Genomic DNA, 12,628 nt, shown 5'->3' with positions numbered 1-12,628 from the left:
TTATCATAAAAAAAATAAGTACCTTCCCATTTGAATATGAAGTTACAGATATACTTAAGAATGACTCACCTTACTCCAAGCATAATTCCAAGTCACATAACTGTTGCCTCCTAGAAGATCCTTGAGCCAGGTGACTGGATTTTGATAAATCTGACCATTTTCTACCTTAATTTTACCGCTCAGTAAGACACTGGCTTTGTGGGTAGTCTCCTAAAGTGAAAAATGAAAAAAAATTAAGAAAGAAAAATACCTAAAATATGTAAACTTCTACTTTTGGCCATGATGGAGTAAGAGGAACCAGATTTACCCTAACACAAACAAAAAACAGACAAAATATATTAAGCAGTGGTTTGCAAGGTACTAAACAGCAGGCAACAAAGTACAGTACCCTGAGAAGTGAGAAATGAATGAGGTAAGCCTTCCAAGTGTCCTAGCTCCCTGCCTTGAATGTTACCAGGTCAGGGTGCAGGAAGAGGGGATTCTAGGCAAAGCCTGTTGACGCCCTGAGTTGAGGAGACAGAGCAGAGATCATGGAGGCAAGGTACCTAGAGTTTGCAGGACAGAATACTGAAGAAGAGAGCAATACAAAGAGGGAGGACTCTGCAGATCTTCAGGGGGTCCTCTTAAGCATTCAGCTGAGTAGTGATTGGCCGTGTTTGGGAGCAAGTTACCCAGGGCTGGGAAAAGAACCACCTGAAAGGATTAGAGGTAAGGACATCTGGCATTCTCAAAGGTCAGAAATAGTGCCTGTTCCCAACAGCACAACTAGAAAACCTCATAACTGGTGGGGCTTTGGTAGGGTACACAGAAGACTCAGTAGTAGGAAATAACTAGCCCTAGATTGAACACATTGCTCCAGTCCTGCTGACCAAATCTTAAAAGCAAGACACCAAAGGATCAAACTATTTCCAAGGAACTTAACTGCATCCTAGAATAAATCTACAATATATTTATAAGAATAAAAAATATTCAGCATCCAGCAAGGTAGATTTCACAATGTGTAGGATTCAATGAAAAATTCACAGGCCTAGAAAGAAGTAGGAAAATACAACTCATACAGAAGAGATAAAGCAAACAACTGAAAATGAGAACTGATAAGAATGTTTGCATTAGCAGACAAAAACATTAAGTAGTTATTACAATCATATTCCACATGTTCAAAAGTTATGTAGAGACATGGAAAATATTTTTTAAAAGACCAAAATCAAAATTCTAGAGATGGAGAATACATTGATGATTAGATATTTCTTTTTTTATTAGATATTTCAAACAAAAAGATTAGTAAATTCAAAGACAAAGGAATAAGAATTGCATAAAAATGAAACACCGAGAAAAGAGAATTTTTTTAAATGAAAAGATTATCAGTGAATTATAGAAGGATTTCAAGCAATCCATTATGTATGTAATAAGAGGTTCAAAAATGGAGGGGAGGGAGGAAATAATGTTTGGAGAAATAATGGCTGAAATGTTTCCACATCTGAGATTAAAATTTGGAACACAGAGATTCAAGAAATTCAATAACCCCCAAGCATAAGAAACAAAAATATTATGCTAATACTCCTCATAATCAAAATTGCTTAGAACCAGATAAAGAGAAACTCTTACAAGCAGCCAGAAGGAGAAAAAAAGACCCATTATTTATGGAGGAACAAGGTTAAGAACAGTGTGTCTAAACAATGGAGTAAATCTTTAAAGTACTCAAAGAAAAAAAAACCCTTTCAACACAGGAGTCTATATGTCTAGCAAAAATTATTTCAAAAATGTAGGTGAAATAAACTTTTTCAGACATGGCAAAAGTTAAAAGGATTCACTATTGGCAGAAGACCTTCAATGCAAAAAATGTTAAAGATAGTCCTCCAGGCAGAAGAAAGATGACAGCAAATGTCAATCAGGATCTACACAAAGGAAACAAAAACAGAAATAGTAACTACATGAGAAAAAATACTTTTCTTAACATTTAAGTCTACTTCAAAGATAATTGTTTAAACAAAAATAATAATGTATGGAATTTATAACATTAGATCAAAGCAAAATATATGATAACACAAAGGTCAGGAGTAGAGAAAGGGAAGCATACTAGCTTGTGGTTCTTAGAGTATACATGAAGTGATAAAATATCACAGGTACTGGGAGAAGTTAAAAATATGTTCCATAAACTCTAATACCACAACTGAAGTAAAACAAATTATAGCTAACAAACCAACAAAGGAAACGAAGCATAAAAAAATGAAAAAGGGAACAAAGAGACAAGAGAAATAGAAACCAAATGCCATGTGATAGATTTAAACCTAAATTTATTGAAAGTCCCACTGAATGTAAATATTCTTTTTTAAAAAAAATAGATTTTATTTATTTATTTATTTATTTATTTATTTATTTATTTATTTATTTATTTATTTATTTAAGAGAGGGAGAAAAAACACAAACAGGTGGAAAGACAGATGGAGAGGGAAATGGCCAGGCAGACTCTGCTGAGTGCAGAGCCTAATGCAGTGTGGGGCTTGCTCCCATTATCTTGAGATTATAACCTAAGCTGAAGTCAGATGCTTAACCATATGAGCTACCCAGGCACCCCTGAATGTGAATATTCTAGAATCGACTTCTGGCATAACAATGTGGGGATCCAGTCTCACATGAAAAGTATTTTAAAAAATTGTTTAAATCTCTGGAAAGGGGGGCACCTGGGTGGCTCAGTGGGTTAGTGCCTGCCTTTGGCCCAGGGTGTGATCCCAGGGTCCTGGGGTTGAATCCCACATTGGGCTCCCTGCATGGAGCCTGCTTCTCCCTCTGACTGTGTCTCTGTCTCTCTCTCTCTCTGTGTCTCTCATGAATGAATAAAATCTTTAAAAAAATCTCTGGAAATGGTTAAACACATGTAGCAAATAAAGAGCCATCTATTCAGCAAAATCTATGACAATTAGGTGGAAAAAAAAGTCTGTGGTATGTGAACCAAGATTGCTTCCTTCCTCCCCCTTCCCGCCTCAATAATGTGCAGATTCCACTCCAGACTGTACAGCCAAGAACACAGGGCTCCCTCTCCCTGTAGCACCTAATCAGAGGGCTACCTTCGTATCAGGTGCAGGATATCAGCATTTCTCATCCTGCCCTCAGCATCTGTTGATAAGGCTAGGTTGTGAGTGAGTAAGTGCAGCCAAAGGTGAGGGATCCCTCCTGCCTAGTCTGCACTGGTGAGGCAGAGGCTCCATCTTTGGCATGGTGCCAATGAGACTACTAGGACCCTGATAACCCTTGCCTGGCTTATAAGGTGGTGGTTTCATGTCAAGAGGGACAAGCTGTAAAGGCACAAGCCTACTGTGCCCATCTTGGGTAAATGCTCAGCTCCTAAAGTCAGGGTGTCATTCAGAGAAAAGTTGCTATGTTCCCATCCCAGCTCCAGAGCTATGGCACAGAGATTTGGGAAAAGAAGCAAGCCTTAAAACAGATGGTTCCTCCCTAATCATCTCCAAAGGAAATGACTTCATTTGCAACAGAACATGGAGAAGTTCAAGCTCAAGGTCACTTTAAAGGCAGTACAGGTTGTGGTAAAAAATATTTTAAAGTAAATTGATAGATTCACTGTGGATACAGGCTGGCTAGTTTTTATGAGAGAAATGGGGAAATAAATAGTAGAGAAGAGCCTAATAGAATCAGAATAAAACTCAAACACTGACTTCATAAACTATACTTTCAAAGGAGCACACACTTGACTGTATTAGTCGCGTTGAGCAATTTATGCTCCAGGTCATTGTTGAAAACAATATAATAATTAACCAGCAATAAGTGGAGCTTGATGGTCAGGTATGCACAGAGAAAGAGACAGTTAAGAAAGACCTGCCAAGGCCTCAGTCCATGCAGCACAATATGAAAAGTTTAACACTATATTGGGAAAAATAACCTCCACTAAAACAATCTAGCCAGTAACTAAATAAGCAGGCACATAACAATAACAAGCGAGAAGGTGGGGGCCAGTACACGGAATTGCTACATATTTCAAAGTATCTAAAATGTCCATTTACAACAAAAAATTGACATGAGGAAAAAGAGGAATGGTATGACACACCTAAACAAATAGAGCAAGAACACATCTGTAAGAATGACTAAATGTTGGATTTAACAAAGACTTCAAAACAGTCATTATAAAAATGTTAAAGGAACTAAAGGAAACCATAATTAAGGAAGTAAAGGAAGGTATGATGACAATGTCATATCAAATAGAGAATATCAATAAAGATACAATTTATTTAAAAAAAACAAATAGAAGTTATGGAGTTGAAAAAGTACAATAACTGAAATGAAAAATTTACTAGAGGGGCTCAAAAGATTTATGATATCAGAAAAAGAATAAACTTGAAAAAAAGATCAATAGAGGTTATGAAAGCTGAAGAACAAAGAAAAAATGATGAAGAAAAATGAAAAAGCCTTACAGAAATGTGAGACACCATTAAGCACACAAAAGTGCATGAGAGTACCAGAAGGACAAGAGAGAAAAAAGACCAGAAAACATACTTGAAAAAATAATAGATGAAAACTTCTCAAATTTACTGAAAAACATTAATCTATACTTTCTGAAGGAGGCTCAGTGACTTCCAAGTAGGATAAACGTGAAAAAACTCGTAAACAGAATTGCTAAAAGTCAAAGACAATAATAAAATACTGAAAGAAGAGAAAAATGACTCATCACTTACAAGAGCACTCCAACAGTTGGCTTCTTATTAAAATAATGGAAGCCAGAAGCAGTGGAATAACATAGTCAAAGTGTACAAAGAAAAAATCATCAACCAAGAATCCTATATCCAGCAAAGCTATCTTTAAGAAATGAATTTAAATAAAAACATTGCTGGATAAACAAAAACGGAGAGAATTTGTTGCTAGCAAACATGATAAGAAATATCAGAGGAAGTTCTTCAGACTGCAAGTGACTCCAAACAGTAATATGAATCCACGTGAGAAAACAGAGAACACTGGTAAATGTAAGTAATTACGCATTATAAAAGACAATATGAACAAATATTTCTTCTCTTAACTGATTTATAAAATTATAGTATTAAATAATAGATAATGTATATATTTCAAGATAGCAAAAAGGAGGTGAGTGGGAGGAAAGTTTTCTTGTACTAAGGGAATAATATCAGGGAATGTGTATTTGGTAACTCAAATTCACAGAAACAGATGAAGAAAACCAGAAAGGATAAATAGGAAGGTTAATTTAACAAAAGCTACAAAAAAAGCTATAATATATGCTTGCTTTCTTTATTTCTTTACAAGTACTAAATTTGATAAACTCATAATTATAACAAATTGAATTGTTGCAATGATAACATTTATATATATGATATGTATAATGATAACATCACAAAAAGGGGGAAAGAAGCATAGAGCTATATAGGACTATAGCTCACTGGAATTAAGTTAGCATAAATCTGAAGCTGATTCTGGTAAGTGAAGATATCCTAGGGTAAGCACTATGGACCTCAAAAAAAAATGGTGAAAAAAGTCACTAAAGAAACTAAAATGCTACAATGAAAAATATCCACTTAATGCAAAAGAAAGCAATAAAAGAAGTACAGAGGAACAAAAAAGGTATGAGACATACTGAAAACAAAAGTAAAACAGCAGACATAAATCCAATAATATTAATAACATTAACTGAATGAGAGTGGATTTAAAAATTTATTCAAAAGGCAGAAGTTGTCAGACTAAGTTAAAAAAAAAGATCCAATTTGGCAATTTCTGTATACATAGAACAGACTAAACTGAAAGAGACAAATAAATTGAACATGAAAGGATGGAGAAATATATATCATGCAAACGGCAACTTCAAGAAAACTGGAGCAGCTATAACAATATTGTACAAAATAGACTTTAGAACAAAAAATGCCACTAGAAATAATGAGGAATATTTTGTAATGAGAAGAGGGTTAATGGATCAGGAATATAGAACAATTATAAACACATGCACATAATGAAAGACTTCTGACACACATGAAGCAAAAATTAACAGAAATGAAGGTTGAAATAGATTATTCAACACTAATGAAATTCCACTTTCTGTTTTCTATTTTTTTTTTTTTTTTGGGAGTCTCAAATTATTTATTTATTTTTTTTTTCTGTTTTATTTTTTTTTAATTTTTTTTTTATTTTTTTTTTATAAATTAATTTTTATTGGTGTTCAATTTACCAACATACAGAATAACACCCAGTGCTCATCCCGTCAAGTGTCCCCCTCCGTGCCCGTCACCCATTCACCCCCACCCCCCGCCCTCCTCCCCTTCCACCACCCCTAGTTCATTTCCCAGAGTTGGAAGTCTTTATGTTCTGTGTCCCTTTCTGATATCTCCCACACATTTCTTCTCCCTTCCCTTATATTCCCCTTCACTATTATTCATATTCCCCAAATAAGTGAGAACATACACTGTTTGTCCTTCTCTGATTGACTTACTTCACTCAGCATAATACCCTCCAGTTCCATCCACGTTGAAGCAAATGGTGGGTATTTGTTGTTTCTAATGGCTGAGTAATATTCCATTGTATACATAAACCACATCTTCTTTATCCATTCATCTTTCGATGGGCACCGAGGCTCCTTCCACAGTTTGGCTATTGTGGACATGGCTGCTAGAAACATCGGGGTGCAGGTGCCCCGGCGTTTCATTGCATCTGAATCTTCGGGGTAAATCCCTAACAGTGCAATTGCTGGGTCGTAGGGCATGTCTATTTTTAATTCTTTGAGGAACCTCCACACAGTTTTCCAGAGTGGCTGCACCAGTTCACATTCCCACCAACAGTGCAAGAGGGTTCCCTTTTCTCCGCATCCTCTCCAACATTTGTTGTTTCCTGCCTTGTGTTTTCTATTAACAACACAACTCCACTTTCAATAATGTATAGAACATTAAAATTCGAGCAGAACTCAACGAAATTGAGACCAGAAGAACTGTGGAACAGATCAACAGAACCAGGAGTTGGTTCTTTGAAAGAATTAATAAGATAGATAAACCATTAGCCAACCTTATTAAAAAGAAGAGAGAGAAGACTCAAATTAATAAAATCATGAATGAGAAAGGAGAGATCACTACCAACACCAAGGAAATACAAACGATTTTAAAAACATATGATGAACAGCTCTACGCCAATAAATTAGGCAATCTAGAAGAAATGGACGCATTCCTGGAAAGCCACAAACTTCCAAAACTGGAACAGGAAGAAATAGAAAACCTGAACAGGCCAATAACCAGGGAGGAAATTGAAGCAGTCATCAAAAACCTCCCAAGACACAAGAGTCCAGGGCCATATGGCTTCCCAGGGGAATTCTATCAAATGTTTAAAGAAGAAATCATACCTATTCTACTAAAGCTGTTTGGAAAGATAGAAAGAGATGGAGTACTTCCAAACGCATTCTATGAGGCCAGCATCACCTTAATTCCAAAACCAGACAAAGACCCCACCAAAAAGGTGAATTACAGACCAATATCCCTGATGAACATGGATGCAAAAATTCTCAACAAGATACTAGCCAATAGGATCCAACAACACATTAAGAAAATTTTTCACCATGACCAAGTAGGATTTATCCCCGGGACACAAGGCTGTTTCAACACTCATAAAACAATCAATGTGATTCATCATATCAGCAGGAGAAAAACCAAGAACCATATGATCTTCTCATTAGATGCAGAGAAAGCATTTGACAAAATACAGCATCCATTCCTGATCAAAACTCTTCAGATAGAGGGAACTTTCCTCGACATCTTAAAAGCCATCTACGAAAAGCCCACAGCAAATATCATTCTCAATGGAGAAGCACTGGGAGCCTTTCCCCTAAGATCAGGAACAAGACAGGGATGTCCACTCTCACCACTGCTATTCAACATAGTATTGGAAGTCCTAGCCTCAGCAATCAGACAACAAAAAGACATTAAAGGCATTCAAATTGGCAAAGAAGAAGTCAAACTCTCCCTCTTCGCCGATGACATGATACTCTACATAGAAAACCCAAAAGCCTCCACCCCAAGATTGCTAGAACTCATACAGCAGTTTGGCAGCGTGGCAGGATACAAAATCAATGCCCAGAAATCAATGGCATTCCTATACACTAACAATGAGACTGAAGAAAGAGAAATTAAGGAGTCAATCCCATTGACAGTTGCACCCAAAAGCATAAGATACCTAGGAATAAACCTAACCAAAGAGGTAAAGGATCTATACCCTAAAAACTATAGAACACTTCTGAAAGAAATTGAGGAGACACAAAGAGATGTAAAAATATCCCATGCTCATGGATTGGCAGAATTAATATTGTGAAAATGTCAATGTTACCCAGGACAATTTACACGTTTAATGCAATCCCTATCAAAATACCATGGACTTTCTTCAGAGATTAGAACAAATTATTTTAAGATTTGTGTGGAATCAGAAAAGACCCCGAATAGCCAGGGGAATTTTAAAGAAGAAAACCATATCTGGGGGCATCACAATGCCAGATTTCAGGTTGTACTACAAAGCTGTGGTCATCAAGACAGTGTGGTACTGGCACAAAAACAGACACATAGATCAATGGAACAGAATAGAGAACCCAGAAGTGGACCCTGAACTTTATGGTCAACTAATATTCGATAAAGGAGGAAAGACTATCCACTGGAAGAAAGACAGTCTCTTCAATAAATGGTGTTGGGAAAATTGGACATCCACATACAGAAGAATGAAACTAGACCACTCTCTTGCACCATACACAAAGATAAACTCAAAATGGATGAAAGATCTAAATGTGAGACAAGATTCCATCAAAATCCTAGAGGAGAACACAGGCAACACCCTTTTTGAACTTGGCCACAGTAACTTCTTGCAAGATACATCCGCGAAAGCAAAAGAAACAAAAGCAAAAATGAACTATTGGGACTTCATCAAGATAAGAAGCTTTTGCACAGCAAAGGACACAGTCAACAAAACTCAAAGACAACCTACAGAATGGGAGAAGATATTTGCAAATGACCTATCAGATAAAGGGCTAGTTTCCAAGATCTATAAAGAACTTATTAAACTCAACACCAAAGAAACAAACAATCCAATCATGAAATGGGCAAAAGACATGAAGAGAAATCTCACAGAGGAAGACATAGACATGGCCAACATGCACATGAGAAAATGCTCTGCATCACTGGCCATCAGGGAAATACAAATCAAAACCACAATGAGATACCACCTCACACCAGTGAGAATGGGGAAAATTAACAAGGCAGGAAACAACAAATGTTGGAGAGGATGCGGAGAAAAGGGAACCCCCTTACACTGTTGGTGGGAATGTGAACTGGTGCAGCCACTTGGAAAACTGTGTGGAGGTTCCTCAAAGAGTTAAAAATAGACCTACCCTACCACCCAGCAATTGCATTGTTAGGGATTTACCCCAAAGATTCAGATGCAATGAAACGCCGGGACACCTGCACCGCGTTTCTAGCAGCAATGTCCACAATAGCCAAACTGTGGAAGGAGCCTCGGTGTCCATCGAAACTTGAATGGATAAAGAAGATGTGGTCTATGTATACAATGGAATATTACTCAGCCATTAGAAATGACCAATACCCACCATTTGCTTCAACGTGGATGGAACTGGAGGTTATTATGCTGAGTGAAGTAAGTCAATCGGAGAAGGACAAACAGTGTATGTTCTCATTCATTTGGGGAATATGAATAATAGTGAAAGGGAATATAAGGGAAGGGAGAAGAAATGTGTGGGAAGTATCAGAAAGGGAGACAGAACATAAAGACTCCTAACTCTAGGAAACGAACTAGGGGTGGTGGAAGGGAGGAGGGCGGGGGTGGGGGTGAATGGGTGTCGGGCACTGAGGATGAGCACTGGGTGTTATTCTGTATGTTGGTAAATTGAACACCAATAAAAATTAATTTATTAAAAAAACAATTATGTATAGAACAAACAGCAGAAGATCAATGAGGAAAGGAAAAATTGAGCAACACTACAAACCAACTAAACCCAACAAGCATCTATAAAAAACTTCTTCTAGGGGAGTCTGGTTGGCTGAGTCAGTTAAGCATCTGCCTTTGGGTTAAGTCATCATCCCAGGGATCTGGGATCAAGCCTTATATCAGGCTCCCTGCTCAGCAAGGAGTCTGCTTCTCCCTCTCCCTCTGCCTTTTTCCTGGCTTATGCTTTCTCTCTCTCTCTCTCTAACAAATACATAAAATCTGTTAAAAAAAAACTCCAAACAACATAATAATTTTTCTCAAGTGTTCATGGTATATATTTTTAGGATGGGCCATATACTAGTTAAGCCACAAAATAAATCTCAGAAAATTTAGAACGATTGAAATAATACTATGTTCTCTAAATACAACAGAATGAAATTAGAAATTAGTAACAAAAATTTGGAACACTCACAGTTATACAGAAATCAAATGACTCCAAATCAAATCAAATGACTACAAATCAAATACTCCAAATAACTAATGGGTTAAAGATGTAAACAAAACGCAAATTAAAAAATACGTTGAGATGAATGAAAATTAAGATACAACATACCAAAAATTATGAGATGCAATGAAAGCAGTGGGTTAAACGGAAATTTACAGCCATGAATGCCTGTATTGAAAAGGAAGAAATACCTCAAGTAATTAACCTAAACTTACACTGATGACACTGGAAAAAAACAGCAAACTAAACTCAAAGCAAGCAAAAGGAGGGAAATAAATATTAGAGTGGAAATAAATAAAACAGGCAATAGAAAAAACAATAGATAAAATCAATAAAATCAAAAGTGGTTCTTTGAAAATAGCAACAAAAGTGACGAAGCTTTACCTAGACTGACTAAGAAAAACAACTAAGGAGACTCAAATTACTAAGATCAGCAATGAAATGGGTACCCTGTTACTGAACCTAATGAAATAAAAAGGATTATAAGAAAAACTGTCAAGAATGCTATACCAATAAATAAATTCCTAGAAAGATAAAAATTACCAAAAAAAAAAAATTCAAGAAGAAACAGTTTGAAAATACCTTTAAGTAAAGAGATTGAATTAATACTCAAAAAACTATCTAAAAAAAAAACAATCTCAGGTACAGATGGTTCGTTGGTGACTACTATCAAACATTTAAAGACTGAATACTAATATTTTGCATTACCAATATTCCAAAAAATAGAAAAGGAGAAACACTTTTGTGAGACTAGTATTAACTTAATACCAATCCAGACAAATACAAGAAATCTACAGACCAATATCTTCCGTAAATATGGATGCAATAATCCTCAACAACATACTAGAAAACCAAATCCAGCAACTTATAAAAAGAATTATATACCATGACCAAATGTAATCTGTCTGCTTTCTCAGGAGTGCAAGGTTGGTTTAATATCCAAAGATCAATTAATGTTATATATCATAACAATAGAATGCAAACCAAAACCCACATATCATCTCAATAGATGTGGAAAGAACATTCGACAAAATGTAATGCCCTTCCATGATAAAAACATTTAAGAAAGTAGGAAAAGAAAGAACTTGCTCAGCCTGATAAAGGGTATCTATGAAAAAAACTACAGCCAACATTAGATTTAAAAGTGAAAGACTAAATTTTTTCCTTCTCAAAACATAATCTTATCTGAGGGGAAAAAAACCAGAAGTTTGATAATACCATTTTATTTCAACACTGTGCTGGAGGTTTTAGCCAGTGTGGCCAGAAAAAAAAAAAAGAAATAAAAAACATTCACAATGGAAAGAAAGAAGTAAAACTGTCTTTTTTATAGACAACATGATCATCTATATAGAAAGTCCAATGAAATCTCCAAAAATTTATAGGAAGTAGGAAGTGAGTTTAGCAAGGTTGCATGATAACATCTCAATATACAAAAAAAAAGTGTATTCCTATTAGCAAAAAACAACCAAAAACTGACATTTAAAAAATATCATATATAATACTATCAAAAACATGAAATACTTAGCAATAAATCTTATAAAAGATGTCGAAGACCTGTATACTGACTCCTATAACTTCTAGGAAAAAAAAGAAGACCTCAATTAACTGAGAGCTATATCATGTTCAGGTTTAGACAACTCAATATTGCTAAGACGTCCTTTGCCCCAAAATTAATCTATAAATTCAACTCAATACCAATAAAAATAATAGTACCCCTTAAAAAAAAAGAAAGTGAAAAAACTCACTCTAAAATTCATATGAAATTGCAAATGACCTAGAATATCTGAAACACACTAGAAAATGGAGAACAAAATTGGAGGACCAATAATACCTGATTTTTAAAAAAAATATATAAAATTATATAAATATTTTTATATATTTGAGAAAAGTGCACCTGCATGAGTGGGGAGAGGGCCAGAGGGGGAGGCAGGGGGACAAGCTGACTGTGTGCTGAGCATGGAGCCTGACATGGGGCTTGATTTCACAACTCTGAGATCATGACCTGATCTGAAACCAAGCGTCAGCTGCTTAACCTACTGAGCCACCCTGATGCCCCAACACTACCTGATTGTAACACTTATTATAGAGCTCCACAATCAAGATGGTATTCATGGTAAGACAGGTATATAGATATATTATATAGAAGTCCAGAAATAGGCACATATATAAAACAAAGGATTTTCTACAAAGATGCAAAGACAATTCAAT

At 35.8% G+C, this 12,628-nt stretch overlaps 1 protein-coding gene across 1 annotated transcript in view; it reads right to left on the bottom strand.

Moving 5' to 3' along the window:
• The window catches only part of LOC129512306 (ankyrin repeat domain-containing protein 31-like), a 66,685-nt gene that overhangs the window by 15,352 nt on the left and 38,705 nt on the right, over positions 1-12,628 (bottom strand). The window contains exon 11 of the mRNA XM_055329562.1: positions 70-210. Within this exon, the coding sequence (XP_055185537.1) occupies positions 70-210 (141 nt within the window). The remainder of the gene's footprint in view (positions 1-69; positions 211-12,628) is intronic.

The sequence above is a fragment of the Nyctereutes procyonoides genome, unplaced genomic scaffold (genome assembly GCF_905146905.1).
Source record: "Nyctereutes procyonoides isolate TBG_1078 unplaced genomic scaffold, NYPRO_anot_genome, whole genome shotgun sequence".
Classification (NCBI taxonomy): Eukaryota; Metazoa; Chordata; class Mammalia; order Carnivora; family Canidae; genus Nyctereutes; species Nyctereutes procyonoides.
Note: the sequence above shows the minus strand (reverse complement) of the source record. Positions and strands in the feature narration are given on the sequence as shown.